The 18,155-nt window shown below is 40.8% G+C and overlaps 1 protein-coding gene across 2 annotated transcripts in view; it reads right to left on the bottom strand.

Moving 5' to 3' along the window:
- RANBP10 (RAN binding protein 10) overlaps positions 1-18,155 on the bottom strand; it is a 49,355-nt gene that overhangs the window by 30,626 nt on the left and 574 nt on the right. For both annotated transcript variants that reach the window (XM_058154884.1, XM_058154883.1), the window contains exons 2-3: positions 16,554-16,665; positions 6,520-6,572 (exon numbers count right to left, since the gene is read on the bottom strand). In XM_058154884.1, the coding sequence (XP_058010867.1) occupies positions 6,520-6,572; positions 16,554-16,665 (165 nt within the window). The remainder of the gene's footprint in view (positions 1-6,519; positions 6,573-16,553; positions 16,666-18,155) is intronic.

Genomic DNA, 18,155 nt, shown 5'->3' on the forward strand with positions numbered 1-18,155 from the left:
TAGAAAAAAAGATATAGATAAGCAATTGACAATTATGTAAGAAAATGGTATAATTGGAATACTGTACTTGTGAAAAAATGGTAATAGATTTAACTGAAAAGAAGAAAGAAGAAACAACAAAATGATGGAGCCATGAAGAAAACACCAAGATGTCACATGGAAGAAATGACTGATGTATTAAATGTTTGTTTATAAAATAAAAAACTTTTTATAAAAAAAAGAAAATAAATTAGTGTTTAAGTCCAGATTGATTTAGCCATAGTTAAAATTTATGAAACACACAGAATGAAATCTGGCAATATGGTAGCTCTCTTCCATTTCATAAATACCTAGTTTCAGAGTAGTCCTATAATCACGTTATGCTAGAATTGCTTGTTAGCAGGAACGGTTTTCTTCTCACAGCTTACTTGCAGAAAAAATAATTGCTACCAACCTGCCTTCCACTGAGGACCTGTATACTGCACGAATCAAGAAGAGGGCCGTGAAAATATTTACAGATCCCTCACATCCAGGACATAAACTGTTTCAACTCCTACCCTCAAAACGACGCTATAGAGCACTGCATACCAGAACAACTAGACACAAGAACAGTTGTTTCCCGAAGGCCATCACTCTGCTAAACAAATAATTCCCTCAACATTGTCAAACTATTGACTAAATCTGCACTACTATTAATCTTCTCATCGTTCCCATCACCAATCTCTTTCCACTTATGACTGTATGACTGTAACTTTGTTGCTGGCAATCCTTATGATTTATATTGATATATTGACCATCATTTGTGTTGTAAATGTTGTACCTTGATGAACGTATCTTTTCTTTTATGTACACTGAGAGCATATGCACCAAGACAAATTCCTTGTGTGTCCAATCACACTTGGCCAATAAAAATTCTATTCTATTCTATTCTATTCTATTCTATTCTATTCTATTCTATTCTATTCTATTCTATTCTATTCTATTCTATTCTAAAAGGAACTCCAAAGGTTAAAATATCATGGAGATCAAGCTATATTCAAACACGCGGGTTTGAGCACATAAAATACACAGCATATGCTTTTGCTTGTGATCTGTCAGGTTGCTCCAATTGCTGTCAACACCCTTATCTGAAAGGACAGTGACACATAGCTACTCTAAAGTGCTCCACCTGAAAACAGCTTATATTTAGTTTCAGCATTAAACAGGGACAGGGTTGACCTACTTGATCCTTACACACCCAAACCTATAAACTATATGTTTTGGAATGCTTGTACATACATCTTACTTTTAAAAGAGTGATTTTGGGAACAAACATCCAGATGACAACCTAACATCGGAATCCCCAGCATTTTCCAGAATATGTTACCACACCCTTTTGGAGCCCTCTTGAATCATCTGCTATGGCTAACTTTTAGTTCCACACCACGTTTTAAGCACCAGAAAAAACGAACGGTTGGCTATAGTTTGATATATTAAATTGTAGCTAAAAACTTCAGAGGCAAATGAATGAGCCTGCTTAAGATACCTGCCAGGCCTTATTCATAATAGTGAGTGCTTCTCTTTTACATCAAAAAAAGGCTGCAAGGGAAGCCAAATTACTTTTTCATCACCCTCATCACTATGAGCCGTTACTAAACAAGGACTATTATATTACATTATTCAGACAGTCTATCACAGAACCATGAAAAGTATGGGTTTTAATCATGCCAAATTATGAAGAACTCGAAAACCCCCAAATTAGATTCTTGTTTAGGCTCCATGGTCGCCATAGATAGTACCATACATTTCTACAATCTCCGAAACACTTAGAACAATTCAGTATCAAGAGGTTTATACTGCAATATAAAAACACTATCACTCATCCTTTTTATGCATTATAGTTGTCATTCTAAGTCCACCAATTCACCAACAAAAAAATATATATCCATAAATGCTGCTGCTATTGATGACTAACATTGTTTGCAATCCTGTAATACAGGGGTGTCAAACTCGGGCCGGATACGGCCCGCAGGGTACTTAGATCTAGCCCGCAGGGCTGCCCTGGAAACAGCGAAGGACCGGCCCGCGGTGCCTCTGCCAGCGAAAACAGAGCTCGGGAGAGCCGCAGGCAGCCCACACAAGCTGCATCTTCACTGGCAGAGGGTTGCAGAAGGCCATCGCAGTCGAAAACGGGAGCTCGGGAGCCTGTTTCGCTGGCAGAGTGCTCGGGGCGCCATAGGCGCCCCCGACATGAGAGATGTCGAGCTGGCCATGCTCACACTGGCCCCCCACCCCCGAGGTCAAACACAATGATGTGGCCCTCAATGAAACCGAGTTTGACACCCCTGCTCTAATAGCTACATGAAAAGATGCCATTCTGAGTTCTACTTACATCAACCTTCCAACATGGTGCCCTCCAGATGTGCTGGGTCAGCAACATACACAATAAGACATTATAAAAGAATGCAAATTCAGGCTTAGTCACGAATCTCACAGGATGTAATAAGCTAGCCACTATTAAAAGTACTTCACAGGCATGATAAGACGCAATATATAAAACCCACACAAAAGGTGTGCTGGCATGTTACTGAACAACACTCCAGTCTCTTCTTAATAATGGCAATTGTTAGGATAAATTTTGCTCTCTTAGTGGGACTGAAGTCATCATTGGTTCCTTTTGCATAAAGCACATTAGATTAGATCACCAACTGCTTTATTTATATTTGAAGGATAAGGTTTCCAAAATACAGTAAAATTCAATTTTGTGGACTTGCATTCAGCTACCTTCAGATGCAGCATACATAATTTTGGATTTCACCCACAAATAACAGACGAAGTCCACCAGTTCCAAAGCAAGACAAAACACGGAACTTACGTCATGCAAATGATGTCGAACAGAGGAGATGACTTAAAAATAATGCAAATCATGTACCTCGATATAAATCATGCCAATCATGTAAATTGAAATTTTATGAACTTTTGGCTTTAACAGAATCTGTTAAAAACTGGGACTTTACTGTACCCTCTGACCATTTACAGATCTGAACCTCAACAAAGACCACAGATGCCCAAAACAATAAGCGGAGTATCTGTTTTCCCATCAGGGTTGCTGGTTGTATATCAACACCTTTTTTCCGAATCAGCTTAAACAGGGCATATAGAACAGTAACCTTATTTGCGTTTTGCAAACAGCTGCATTCATTCATCGGTCCTTTCTAGTGATGTGCTGTCAGGAAGATGTTACTGGAAAAGCCGGATAGCCCAGCAATCTGAACAAATGAATGGCCATTATGTCAGAAGCTGAAACCAAATACGTTTCTCCTTGTCAGCCTCAAAGATATTCAATTCCAGAGGCACACTCAAAGGCCTGCATTGAGCACCCGTCATGTGTTCACAGGTCTCACCTGATGCTGTTAATTACATGGCTTCTTGCAACTAAGCATGTGCCATTTTAGATTAAGAAGCTGCAATTAAGCACTAATTATTCATTAGTACGTGAGGCAGATGCCAGGATTTAAAAGCAGAGCCACAGGTTGAAATATAAGAATCCAAAATTAAGTTCCGCGCATTAAAAAAATTAGACAGGTTTAAACAGAACTTGTGTTGTTGCTGTTGTTGTTTTTAAAGAAATATCTGTCTTAAACTGAACTGCCAGCCTGTTTTGCGTATCTTTTCAACCTTATTTCGGCAATGAAAGTAATAATAGTAATTTCACAACGCTTACAAGTGTCTGAAGTTTTCATAATGCCAGATGCCATATCTGTTGCCAAAGGTTTTCTAACGCTGGGACAAGCATCCAAATGTGCATCATTTCCAATGGGATGTGCGTTTCACTGAGGAGGCAGGGATACATGCATGACTAAATAAATCCCTCTACTCTGAAAAGTTTCACTCCCAAATGTGAGGAAATGTAAGAGGAAGGCAACATGAGGGCTGGGCGGATGCCAAACAAGAAACGGTAAGACAGGGAGATCTCCCTGAAAACTTAGGGTAGCATTATTTTACCATCTGCTTCCAATTTATAGTGATAAAGCTGCTTGTTCCATGAGAAGGAGCTGAAGGAGCCAAGAGAAACAGAAGTTATTTCATCGGCTAAAAAAACCAACAGGTTTTGGATTCTCCAAACAGCTGCTGCTAGATCATCATTATTTAAAGCCTTGCCCATCTTAGGCAGTTGCTGAAGAAACGGCATCTCAGTCTGGCAATGTCCCTCTTTATCATACTTTTCCTTGTCCATGGAGAATCTTAGTCATCCAAGTGGCCTCAATGACTCTCAGAAAGTGTGCTAACAACCAGAGGGCTGCCAGGAATATAAATCCTTCCATCCTCGACCATTCTGTCAGAAGTGAAGAAGCTTTCTTGGATGAGGAGTGAAATGTCTTCAAGGAAAAACAAAATCCAGTTGCCCTTGGGGGGGGAAAAAAGCCTTTGGGATATATTTTTTCTTATTTTAGATTGTAAAGCAAGGGGATTATCTTTTCTTCATGATCCTGAAGCTGCTTTCAAAGCTTTCTAACTAAAGAGAAAGTTAAAAATTTTTGGGGAAAAAAAAAAAAGAGTAGAGAGAAACGTTTGTGTTGGCACCAAAACGTTCCATTTTAACTATGTTAGAAAACCCGTTGATCCAAATAGAACTGCCATCAATAAATAGCACAGACGGGCAGTTCTATAAATATGAGCATCTAGTTTAATCCAAGAATCCTAATTCGTTGTGGGAAATCTGGTGACCAAGAGTTGCATCCAATCCTTGAATCCACTTTTTATAGACCTAGAGCCTTTTTGGATTATCACGGCTGAAAACTGTTAGCAATTTTTAGGGCTAAAAGGACCTAAATATGGACTATTGGCAGCTATCTAGTGATCGTCCGGCCTTTGCAAAAATCCGGACAGCCACTAGATAGCTGCAAATAGCTGTTGGTCCAAGTTGTTTGTATGCCAGATCTGGTAGTTTTATTTTAAAATTGCATTATGTATTTAAATAAAAATAAAAAATAGCAAAAGAAAAATAAGAAATCAACTCTACATATATGTAGGCATTTCATCAATGTATTTATGTGCTTACGAAGTTTTACAATAACAGCTTCAGTAAAGAATGGCGATGCTTCATTATAACCGTCCGTGCATAATCTGTAACTTCAAGAAAGTTTTATCACCATTAAAAATCTCCGTTCCCCACAATCCAATAAAAGTGGAATCTCTCGGCTGTCACATGCCCTCTTGTCCACTTTCCGTTATTCCCTCATCTGCTGTGGCCCACAGGAAAATTTATAAACTAAGACCCTTAACAAAGGGTTACCCATTCTTGCCCCATCTAAAGAGGGTATAAAATCACAAAATGTTTTTTTTTTTTTTTACATTTAGCAAAAAGAAACTCAAAGCTGAATGTGCAGAAATAAAATCAGCAATGCTGGGGGTGGGTGGAGAGGACAGGCTGACCTCGGGGGTAAAGGCACAGAAACGAAAGATTCAAGAGCAAATGATGGAAGTCAAGAAGAAGGGGGGAAAAACTAGAACAGCTTGGCACATTCAGCTTCACTTATTTTTGGAACAAACATCCCAGCCACAAGGGCGGCAAAGTAATGAATTTACAAATATAGGATGGGCAGATCGTATCTAGCCACAGAAACAAAACTATGGTTCAAGTAGTTATGGGAAAGCTGCGTTAATCCTTGGTGGCAAAAAAATATATATCAAAAGTTCTAGAGCACCCTTTTCCCCACTAACAAATGATATTAAAGCAGAAGCTTTCATGAACTGTAACCTATTTCATCAGATGCACATGGAGTGGCTAGACCAGTTTTTCCTCAAGCTTGGAAGCTTGAAGATGTGTGGACTTCAAGCCAAACGTGGCTGGCTGGGAAATTTTAGAAGGTAAAGTCCACATATCTTCAAGCTGCCATGGTTGAAAAACACTGGCTTAGATTTACAGAGGATTTAAACTGGGGTGGTGGGTTGGCAAAGGAAAGGGAAAATAGGTTGGCGATGCAGATCACATGTGAGATTTTACGAATGGCCTATCAATTAACAACAGTCATAGGTCCAAAACCTGCTGTTTTCTCCTGACTGTTTTCCAATCTTCTGATATGGAAGACCTCAAGAATTTTTCACCTCAGGTGGCTGTTAAGCAATCACTTTGAGGTCTCCTAAAGCAGGGATCTCCAACCTTGGCAACTTTAAGACTTGTGGACTTCAACTCCCAGAGTTCCTCAGCCAGCAAAGCTAGCTGAGGAATTCTAGGAGCTGAAGTCCACAAATCTTAAAAGTTGCCAAGGTTGGAGACCCCTGTCCTAAGGAGTCCCTGGGAGGTTGAAATGCTCTGATATCGAGTCCTGATGCCGTATTTGTTTTTATGCCTTTTAATACAATTGGTTACATTAAGCAAATTATTAATTTCCACCATATGGAAATACAGACTCCTCCTATTTTTGCAATTCAAGCGACGTTCTCCAAAAAAGTCTGCCTGTGGATTCCAGGGGTAACTTTTTTCCTTTTCTTTCTGGATTGTAGAAATCCAGTAAACAGCTCAGGAGCAAACACAAATAATTCTTAGCAGTGACTCACCAGGAAGTCTGTTCATGTTGACACCTTGGGCAGAGAGTCCTATTCCCATGTACCTTCAAACAAACAAAAATCTGTTAGTTCAGCAAATGAGAGAATTTCCAAACAAGGTAACAACGAGGGCTCTTCCCTACTACTAATAGTAGAGCCCAGATGGGAGGAAGTTAAACTTAGCCCTCAGTGGAGACTGTCATCTAATTCGCAAGTCATTGACAGCATATATCTAACAAGGATAACAATAGGTAAAGGTAAAGGTTCCCCTGACACATATGTGTTGGTCATTCCCGACTCTAGGGGGCGGTGCTCATCTGCGTTTCAAAGCCGAAGAGCCAGTGCTGTCCAAAGACGTCTGTGTGGTCATATGGCCGGCATGACTAAACGCCTAACGCACATGGAACGCTATTACCTTCCCACCAAAGGTGGTCCCTATTTTTCTACTTGCATTTTTTACATGCTTTCAAACTGCTAGGTTGGCATAACAATAATAACAATAACAACAACAATAGGATAACAATAGTGGCTTCTGTGTGCTCAAAACATTTTCCCTTCATAGAAAAGCTTATTATCTCTGATACAAAAATGTTACCCCTCACTAAAATGTATTAGAAAGTATCAAAATTATTTTGGTCAACAACTGTAAAATAATGCTGGAGAATTTTCAGATACAAAGTTTGGAGATATTGCAGCTTAAGCCTAGTTGTCTTTATTGTAAAGTTTGCTTCTTTGCCCTAAAACCAGAATTAATGTTCAGGAAAAGGAACAGCAACTCTGATAAAGCATAATATACACACTTCATCGTCAGCTGCACAAGAGATATTTCCTCCTTCGGTGACTAAGTAGAGTACAACATCTACTAGAGATAATTCAGAGAAATTATCTTCTCTTGGCAGGAACAGTTCCTCTTTACAACTGCTTGTAAAGCCTTTCATGTCACTGAACATGAAGGAAACAAATTCAATTGGAATTTTTCTTGAGATAAAGGTTGGAGGTTTCTGCTCCCGAAGAATCAGAGGCATCTGTCTGGATGTTGGCACACAGAAGGTAAACTCCTCGTTTTTCACAAGACAATCTAATCTTCCAATTTAAATATTCCATTCGGTCTCAAAACAATGTCAGTCTGACAAATCCTGTCTTCTTAGGTGCACAGAATGTTCTGATGTTGCTGAATTACAACTCTCAGATGCCCCAGCTAGCAAGACAAAAGGTCAAGGACACTGCTAAATGAATAAAAATGCTGTTCTTCGGCTCACCTATTTCTATGGCTAGTATACGCACCATGAAGCCTTTCTCTCTGGGATGCCTAATCCAACCTCTGTACCCTCCAGATGTAATGACTTCAACTCCCAGAATTCTCAGCAGCTGTCCATTTGAGGAATTCTGGACGTTAAAGCTCGTCCTTTCTGGAGGGTCCCAGTTGAAATAGATTGGCTATAAAGATGTAGATTATGCAAATGCTTCATAGGACAAACATGCTAAAGTAAAAGAGTTAACCTCCGGGCCTTCCGGCGTGAGTTGAAGACTCTTTTATTCCATCGTGCAGGACTGGCCTAACAGTTTTAATGGGGATTTTAATAGTTTTTTAGTATTTTCAGCCTATCTAAATTAATTCTTTTAAATCTGTTTTAATTTTTGTATCCGTTGTTCTTAGTTGGCTGTAAACCGCCCTGAGTCCTTCGGGAGAAGGGCGGTATAGAAATTGAATAAACATAAACATAAACCTGCACACCAACTTTTTTATTATTATTATTATTATTATATTTACACAAAATGACAGTATACACAGCAAACGAGATAACTATGCTGGATTTCGTATCACAGATCAGTAGTCGAACACTTCCCAAGTGTTTATTATTATTATTATTATTATTATTATTATTATTATTATTATTATTATTATTATTATTATTATTATTATTATCCTCTCTTTTATTCATTAAACATAAAACTCAGTCAACTGAACAAATACGATTGCCTGGTGCTAATGGTTGATACGGGTTGCTGCCAGCATCCTAGGTATCAATCAAGTATCTTTTTTAAAATATACAATGTTTTGTCCCAGTTGTTTTACAGTTGCAGTATTATTATCTCTTTTATTCATTAAACATGAAACTCAGTCAACTGAACATTTAAAAATGCATCACAAATACCACTGAATGGTGCTAATGATTGATACGGGTTGCTGCCAGTGTCCTAGGTATCAACCATTATTATCATCATCATCATCATTTTTACAAGTCATACATTCAGAAACACTGACTCATTAAAATTAGAACTCTAGTCGTACACTAAAAATTTTGGTAGCATCTTGATGGGTGGAAAATAGCACCCACCGTGACATGTTCTAAAGCCAACAAACCCCGAGACTTCTAATTTAGGTTTTTCAAATTCCCAAAAATAGAAATCACCCCCTAATATCTAAAATCGTAACTATATGATCTGACATGGTACACCGCATATTTTTATATCTTCCTATGCCTCGCACTAGTATGTCAACATGATAATGAAAATTTACTTTCTGTTCAATTATTAGTGTTCTGGAGATGTCTGAGGTTTTGTACTGCCCTACCACACAGAGATGAATTCATACCTTTTTTATGGGCACACAACTAGGACCACACCCACACATGATGCTACGAAACAGCCGACTAATCTGCAAACACCCACTCCATCTACCAATCAAGATGCAACCACACAGCCAGCCAACCCATTTACGGAAACACTCCCCACCTCCCCACCAGAATTTATAGAGAGACGGCAGCTCCAACCACGCTTTGCTTGAACAAGCACGAAGCCGAAAACACCAGCCTGAAGATGACGAGACCTCTTCGAAATGTCGCCAAGATACTCTCAACCTTACACGAGAAAAGATCCGAATACGCCAAGACCTACATATATATATACATGCATTTATACCACAAAGCCCAATTATAAACTGCCAACACTAGAACTCATTCATTTTCAAAGCTGCTGTGGATGTCAAATGAACACTTATTTCACACTTTCTTCTCATGCGCAGGTCATTAGAAGCCTGCCAGAACTGTGGATACTATGGGGAGGGGGGGAGAGGAGGAGGGAGGAAAGCATTGCTCACTTAATATGAGAAAGGTTAAAATGCTTTTCAATTGGTATTCAACACCCTCCGCTATCAGCAACAACACATATGCCACATCGTTCTATAAACAAGAGCTGGAGTAACAGATTTTGTAACTCGGAATAGCTCAAGTGAACATTTGTAAAATGTTTATAAACACTGTATGCCAGAGATGACACCGTCAAGTCAGACAATTCACGTTGTTTATTGTATACAGTGTATTAGCAACTTTCATTCTGTGGGATGGTAGCTCTCATAGAATGAGATCATAATCCATGTAATGAAATTCTACTGTTGTTATAGGTCAGGTTTCAAGGCACTGAACCAAGTAACGTACGAACAAGGCTATGCTATACCACCAGAACTATTCAAGACCATCGCATCACTTGCAGGAATATTAACCAGAGGTACAAGTTTAGAAAAGCATGTGAAAGCAGCCTTGTCTTTATACTTTATACAGGCTACCTCACAAGGTTGAAAAATGGCTGTTTTAAAAATCATATTAAATTTAATGAGTTGACTCCATAAAGCGACGACCGATTTCTTTCTAGCTTGCACAGAAGTCTGGGAGAAGGTATGCTACATTAATAAATATGTTGAGTGGGCCAAAATATTTCTTCTGAATCATTTTCAAGGCATAAATAGCTCTACTATGTAATAAGTTTGTTATTATTTCCGCTTCATATGTGAAACTGAGGCAAAACTAGACCTACTCCATCAAGCAGTCAGATGAGTGTGGTTAGAAAATAAATTCCTAAAGCAAAATCTGACAAAGTCCATCTCTAATATTCTGGAACAGCTGTATTCAAGGGCTGCTATCTATATGATTGTCTAATTACGTTATAGCTGAAGATACAAGAACTGATCATCCTTGTCTTTAAAGCCAGACACATCACAATTAAGAATTGTGTATCAAAAACCATAAATATCCATTTCACAATTTAAGAACACAAGCACTGGCATTTTTAAAAATGCAATCACTATTAAGTATTGTGCAGTCCTGAACAAATCATCACTATGGTATCTATTAGCTCATTCAAATTAGAAAGTGTAGGCATAAAGCTTTGCTCTGGCTATCAATTACAGAAATTCAGCCTTCCAGAAAACCCTTAAGAACATATGCAGACAGAACTGATAATCCATTCTCAGGAAGCGCTCTCTTCTTCAGCTCACTGTTTTTCTTGCCTTTAACACTTTTTAGCTCTTTTACACAAGCCAAAATTTGTTGGCTTTTATTTGTCCTAAATGTTACCTGGCACTTGTAACTTCAACATTTTTAAAGACAAACAATAATCCATTTTAAGATTAAGACAGCTTTTCAGCTGCCAAAGACAGAGATACTTTGATTACTGAAAGAATAAACATAAAGTACACTAATTACTTTTCTAAATTAGCTCTCATTTATGATAAATCCTTATTGGACTTTAGAATGTCTTTGATTATATAGGTTGAATGAATCGAGGGTTCATGCAGAGGGCTAAAATAAGCAGCATCAGAATCACTAATAAATGCAAGTTTCATTTTTCAATCTCATAAATAATTGCTAGCTTTTATTATCTCCTTTTACTAGCCTTGCATGCCACTTTAATCATAACTTGACTCTGTGGAGCTCATGTGCCTATAAAATAAGTTTAAAAGATGTACCCAAATGATAGGTGAAACAATTCATGACTTCATGCCAGGTAACAGAAAAATTCAATTTCAAACCGACTGAATTTCAAGGCAGACTCTTTCATAACCCATCTGTCTCAAAGCCTGCAGTTTGTTTTGAAAGGCCCACTTAGGCTGGGACCATATAGATTCCAGGGGAATACTGTCAGAAAGAAGAGGGAACGGCGATTGAAAAGGCCTACCTTTGAGATTCCACAAGGTGATAATACCCTGAGTGAAAGGACTGGAGGGAGCCTCTTGCACAGCATCTTATCAGAATCACTTGTGTGGCCAGATGTTCACCCAGATGATTAAACTGGGCATCATTAGGATACGACTGATATCAGATCCTATGTCAATGGATCACATGCCTAGTGGTTTCTTATAGGTCTGTGGTGGCGAACCTATGGCATGTGCGCCAGAGGTAGCACACAGAGCCCTCTTTGTGGGCACGTGCGCCATCGCCAGTTGCTTTTCTGGTTTCCAGTGCATGCACGTGCTAGCGCAGGTTTTCAGCACTCCAGCGCGCACCAAAACCAGCTGGCCAGCGTGCATGTACACGCCGGAAACCCGAAGACCAGGTGGCCAGTGCGCATGTGCACACCGGCCACCTGGTCTTCGGGTTTCCAGAGCGTGCTTGCGCGCCGGCCAGCTGGTCTTCCCACAGGCCAGAGTACCGGAAACCCAAAGACCAGCTGGCCAGCATGCAGGTGCACGGCGGAAACCTGAAGACCTGGTCTGTGGCTTTCCAGCACTCCAGAACACATGTCCACAGGCACGCATTTGAGCACTTGGTGCCGAAAAGGTTCGCCATCACTGTTATAGATGTTGAGCAGGAATGGGGAGAACATCAAACCCCATGGCATCCCATATATCAGTGGCGTACGGCAGGGGTCCCCAACTCCTGGGCCTTAGCCCACTACCAGGCCATGGCCTATTTGGAACTGGGCTGCATGAATGGCTGGCCGGAGCATGCGTGCACATGTAGCTCAAGTGAAACTGTGTGCGAGTGCGCCGGCCTGCCATTTGTACATGGGCTGTGTGCACACCGGCCCACCACTTGCACGGCCCAATTCCCCTCTTTCCCCCAGACACCCCACCCCACCCCAGCCAGGCCAAGTGCAGAGGTTGGAGACCGCTGGCCCAGGGCACAACCTCTCCCCTTCTAACGATACCACCAGAAATGGCTCCTTCAGGAAGGAGAACTATCGTAATAAAATCTCCCTACTTCTAGTCCTAAGAAATACTTCAGAAGGAGACTGTGGCTGTTGATAAGCAGAACTACGGGGGATCATGCTCCCTCCATCTTGATCTCATTTTAAAGATCATTCACAAGCATCACCAATGTAATCTCGGTCCCACACCTTCTTTCACCCAAAAGGGGAAACTAGAGACAACTGTCTTAACTGCAGGGTCAACTGACGGCTTGAGAAGGCACAATACTGCCTTCTTTAGGGCAGGTGGTACTATCCCCTCAGCCTTCTGTCAACAACCAGGACGGGAAAGGGATTCAGGCTACAAGTTGTGGAGCTGCTGTCATACGTTACCCTGTCACACCTCAAGAGGAACTCGTCCAAACTGATCCCAGATAAAGCTGTGAGATAGATTCAATCACATCCATAGAACTTGCCTTCCTGGCATTAGTTCTGAGCAAATTGAGAGTGATCTTGTCTTCCAGCTCCTCAAAAATTCTCAGAGGGCCCTATAATGTTCTAGTCCAGGGGTCTCCAACCTTGACAACTTTCAGACTTGTGGACTTCAACTCCCAGAAGTCCACTGGGCTGCATGAACTCTGGGAGTTGAAGTCCACAAGTCTGAAAGTTGCCAAGGTTGGAGACCCCTGTTCTAGTCCATCCTTCCCTCAAAGGGATACTTGGGAAACAATGAGGTGGCAGCAAAGAAATAATGATAACCGGCTGTTTTTATCAGCACAAGAAATTAAGTTCTTACCTATATTTGCTCGGATTCACTTTCTGGTTTTTTGCCAGTAGCACTCTAGGCATCTCCTTTGCCCTTTCATCTCCTGGACCTCTTTAGTGAACAAAAAGACTTTCCTGGATTGATGAGCAGGGAGACGCTGCTCAGGTGCACTCCTAATCCTCAGGAAATACCTCTAGTGCTCTTCGGAAACCTAGTGGTTCCATCACGCCCCTGGTGCAGAGTGACTGATTAACAAATGGGGTTACTAATAAAATACGGTCTATGACTATGAGCAGGGTTTTCAATCTTGGCAACTTTAAGCTTCATATTCTAAAATTCCCCAACCAGCATGCTGGCTAGAACATTATGGAAGTTGGAAGTCCATACTTCTTAAAAGTTGTCAAGATTGAGAAAAACTGGACTAGAGAGCCAAGTTCAAGTTCATCCACAGCCATGGAATGCGGACTTAGAACCAGTTGCTCTTTCTCTAACCAACCTACCAGTACCTCAAAATGTGTTATTGTAACCATTCCCATGTAAACTACTTTGAGATTCTGGAAGAAAGCCACAGTGTAAATCTAGCGCAAATATTTCTCAATATTTTCTGATCTCACCGTTACATCATTCCTGACCACTGAGCTAACAGTATGATGCATCTATTTTCTGGTATGTACAGGAACTGACTTTGCAGAACAATCTTCACATCATCATGGGTCATAAACCAACTGCATAGCAATCATGGGCCCCTGAGGGAATATATTAACCTAGTTAATGATAATTCCTTATAACCATTCTGGGAATTGTATAATGAATTGAATTTGCCCCCTTTGGCAGCATCTGCAGCGCAGAAGTACCACTGCTAATTTAGAACAGCTGCTATCATTACCCTTGAATTTCCAAACTTATATAGCTGTTCTATACTGTACATCCATCAAAATTAAGGAAACTTACTCAAAACTGAGTAGTATTTGTTGGAAATACAACAATGATGCCTCATTCCAATCTGTTTTTTTAACCACAAATCCATTCTGGGCACTACAAATACTTAAAAAAGAACAACGTTTACCCTATTATTCAAAGTAAAAGTTTACTCTAATGTCCAGGTACTATTGTCCAGGTATTGTCAATTCATTTAATTAAATAGTTGCTCATGAAGATGGTAGCTGAAGCTAGCTGAAGCATCCTGACACCTTGTGTCAGTGTGCCCTGAGCTTCCCACATCCCGATTTAGCAAAAAAGTTATAAAGGTTACAAAAAAAAAAAAAAAGCATGTAAAAGCAATGTTGAAATAAGTCTCTACATCAACAAACAGATACAGAAAAACTGGATATGGTCTAAACTTTACACAAGTGTATGAAACACAGTATCAACGCAATTACATGCAACTTCTTCCAGACATAACAAAAGTGATCAAAAACAAATCTAAATGTCCCTCGCTGTTTCTATTTCTTCTCCAAACACCAAACAATTTGAAACTATATAGTTTCTTAAAGCCCCTGTAGCAGTTTAGCAATGCCTAAAATAAGTAGATATCCAAGAGTAATCAATCCAATTTCTCACTGAAATAACTGAGGCAAAGTTGCACATAAAAATACTGCTATGCACTGCAGTGAGGAGACATCTATCTGGTCTCTCCACCCTTGTGAATTGCAGTATCTTGCTGGACATATATGTGATCTCATCATTAACATTACGACACCCAAATTCTTTAAAGCAAAGCAATTTAGTTTAATTCACATTACGATCATGCTTTTCTCCTCCTTTCCGAAACCGGACTGTTTGTCATGCTACTGGAACAATTTTTGGCTGATCACGTAACCAAATTTGCTTTAAGCACGGTTTAGTGTTTGACTTAGCATTCAAGTTTGTTATCAGCACATTATATTTCAAAGACCAAAATCAAAAATCTCCTGTGTTCCCAACAGAAATGTAACCTGTTAAATTTCCAGAGTACAGGTAGTCTTTGACTTAGGACCATAATTCAGCCTGAAATTTGTTGATAAGTGAAACATTTGTTAAGTGAGTCTTACCCCATTTTACGACCTTTCTTGCCATTTTTAGGCGAATCACTGCAGTTGATAAGTTAGTAACCCAGTTGTTAAGTGAATCTGGCTTCCCCATTGACTTTGCTTGTCAGAAGGTTGCAAAAGGGGATCTCGTGACCTCGGGACACAGCAACGGTCATAAGTATGAACCAGTTGCCAAGCCTCTGAGTTTTGATCACATGATCATGGGGATACTTCAAAGGTTGTAACTGTGAAAAATGGTCGTAAGTCACTTTTTTTCAGTGCCGTTGTAACTTTGAACTGTCACTAAACGAACTGCGGTAAGTTGAGGACTACCTGTATTAGCCATTAGCTCAAAATTTACTGTAAAATACTAATAAAGTAGGACACGCCAGAATAATATAATTGAACCTACAATGGGAAATATACTGAAAATTATCTTATGCAAGTTCTGAATTTTTTTTTGGGGGGGGGGTATCAACAATTCAATCAGCTCAATGTTGTGAACTGTCAAACTCACAGACCGGATGCATCACGTGCTGGCCCTATCCACGCCCAGCGAAGGGGGGAAAAGTTGTGATATGTCACATGACACAAGTTTGACACCCCTGATCTAGATCAATGATTTCATGTCAGACAATTACCCAGCATAAGTACCCATTTCTTTACAAGTCATTTTATACAGGAGGGAAAGGAATCCCTGTGGATTTTATACTCCACTAGTGGCTGCCAACTATGGGGGAGTGGGGAGACATGCTCAGCTCTGATTCAAAGCTGTGAACCAGCATTGCCTGAAGACTTTTCCATGGTCATCTGGCCAAGATGTAGGAATATGTAAAATAATTTGGTAGTCAGGAAATAATTCTAACAACTACAGGAAGGAATTTGCACTACTTCCTTTGCAGTAACTGTTATTGTTATATATTGTTATATATTGGATTTCTGATCTAATACACCAAAAAGCCACATAGGAATTTTAAGAGGTAAACATGGTATAATTACCTAGAACAGCCAATAAAGAAGCAGTCATAACCATCATGCCTCATCTCAGTTTATATCACTGGTTTGGCATTTGATAGCAGGAAGTCAAACCAGTTTTTAAAAATCTGAACTGGAGTTGAACTTGATTCATAGCTTCATCCTCCCTAATGAACCAGAACCCAACCCCCGCTAAAATGATCTCAACTCCGTGTTTTGAAATGCTGCTGGTGCAATGCCCTACTACAAAGACATGAATCACTCACCCTTTCCCAAAGCCACAATTCACATCCCTACCAAATATAAGTACAGATGGTAAAGTCAACTCCAACTCTCCCAAAAGACAACACACATACACACTTAAAAGAATGCATGTTAAGCCACATACTTACCCATCTCTTCCTTTACTAACTATCTTCACTTCAAAATAATAAATTCCACAGGCTGCAGGGATGGGGTGGGTAGCCCTGACAGAAGCAGCATCCTTGTGATTTTTCCCATGTCCTGTTTTAAAACGAACAGTGGAGGAGGAGGAGGGAAACAGGCAGAAGACAGGTCAAAAACCTCTTTAATTCTTGAGTGAAACAATCAGGCAGCAAGGATTTTCAAGAGCCAGCCAGCCAGCCTGCCAAGCTCACAACTGAATACACTCCCTTACAGGTAAAACAGGTGCTCCAACACATTAGTAAAAAGGACAAGGCATTAGAAACACAAAGCTGATCTTCTGTTATTGTCCCAGAAAGACTCAAGATAAAAGTATACTTTGGGTTAATGTTTTTCAACCTTGGCAGAGGGTTTTATCCATCTTCAACTGGTCAAGGTTGATAAATATTGCTCCAAAGGATACTTTACTTCAAAGAATGGGCTGTGGGTCTTTCTCTCTCTCCCCCTTCCTGGGACCACCCAAGAAGAACAGTTGTCCATTTCTGTGGCTCTAGCCTTTGTCCTAGAAGACTTCAAATCCCAGAATTATCTGGCCACAAAATCCAGGGGTTTTAGAAGCCCACACAGTTTTTCAAACTGCTGAGATAAGAGAAGAATCGCTGCTTTGGGGTAACCACACACCATCCCACCTTCTATGGAGATTCTCCGTCGTCCAGGTTGTCCCAAAGCTGCTTCTCTGTCTGTCTGTCTGTCTCTTTTTCTCTCTCTCTCTCTTCAAGAGGCAACTGGACTTTCCGGGGTTTTTTTTTCCCCTTTGAAGACCTCTCGCTTCTCATCCAAGAAGCTTCTTCGAGCTCTGCAACCGGATTGGTCAGAATCCTTCCATTCCCCACCATCCTCAAGTCAGAGCCGAAGAAGCTTCTCTCGGATGATCAGCGAAACGTCTTCAAATAAAAAACCAGAAAGTCCAGTTGCCTCTTGGAGAGAGAAGGGGGGGAGAGAGAAAGAGAGAGAGAGGAAAAGGGAGAAGGAGGGAGGGAGAGAGAGAGAGAGAGAGGGAGGGAAGGAGGGAGAAAGAGAAAGAGGGGGAGAGAGACAGGGAGGGAAGGAGGGAGGGAGAGAGAGAAAGAGAGAGAGAGAGAGAGAGGGAGAAGGAGGGAAGGAGGGAAAGAGAGAGAAAGAGAGGGAAAGAGAGAGAGAGAGAGGGAGAAGGAGGGAGAGAGAGGGGAGAGGGAGGAAAGAGAGATGGAGAGAGAGAGATGGAGGGAGGGAGAGAGAGAGAGAGAGAAAGAAGCAGCTTTGAGACAACCTGGATGAGAGAACCACGGTGTGGTTATCACAATGTCCAGTTGAAAAACAAAAAGAAAAAAACCCACAAAGCACTTTTGGGGACCACCCCATCCCAGGAGACAAGCCAACCAATGTTCTCTACAAGCCTCAAAGCAGCTCCCTGGGTCCTTGGAGGGGGGGGGGGTGGGAGGGCAGGCAGAACAGCCTTGACAGCTCCCGCTGGCAGCAATAAGGACCCCTCTTCTGCCTGCCCCAGAGAAGGTCGTGGGGGGGGGGGTCTCAGCCCTACCTGCCCAAAGGGGAGCCGCTAAGACGTCCTT

The sequence above is a fragment of the Ahaetulla prasina genome, chromosome 12, assembly GCF_028640845.1.
Source record: "Ahaetulla prasina isolate Xishuangbanna chromosome 12, ASM2864084v1, whole genome shotgun sequence".
Classification (NCBI taxonomy): domain Eukaryota; kingdom Metazoa; phylum Chordata; class Lepidosauria; order Squamata; family Colubridae; genus Ahaetulla; species Ahaetulla prasina.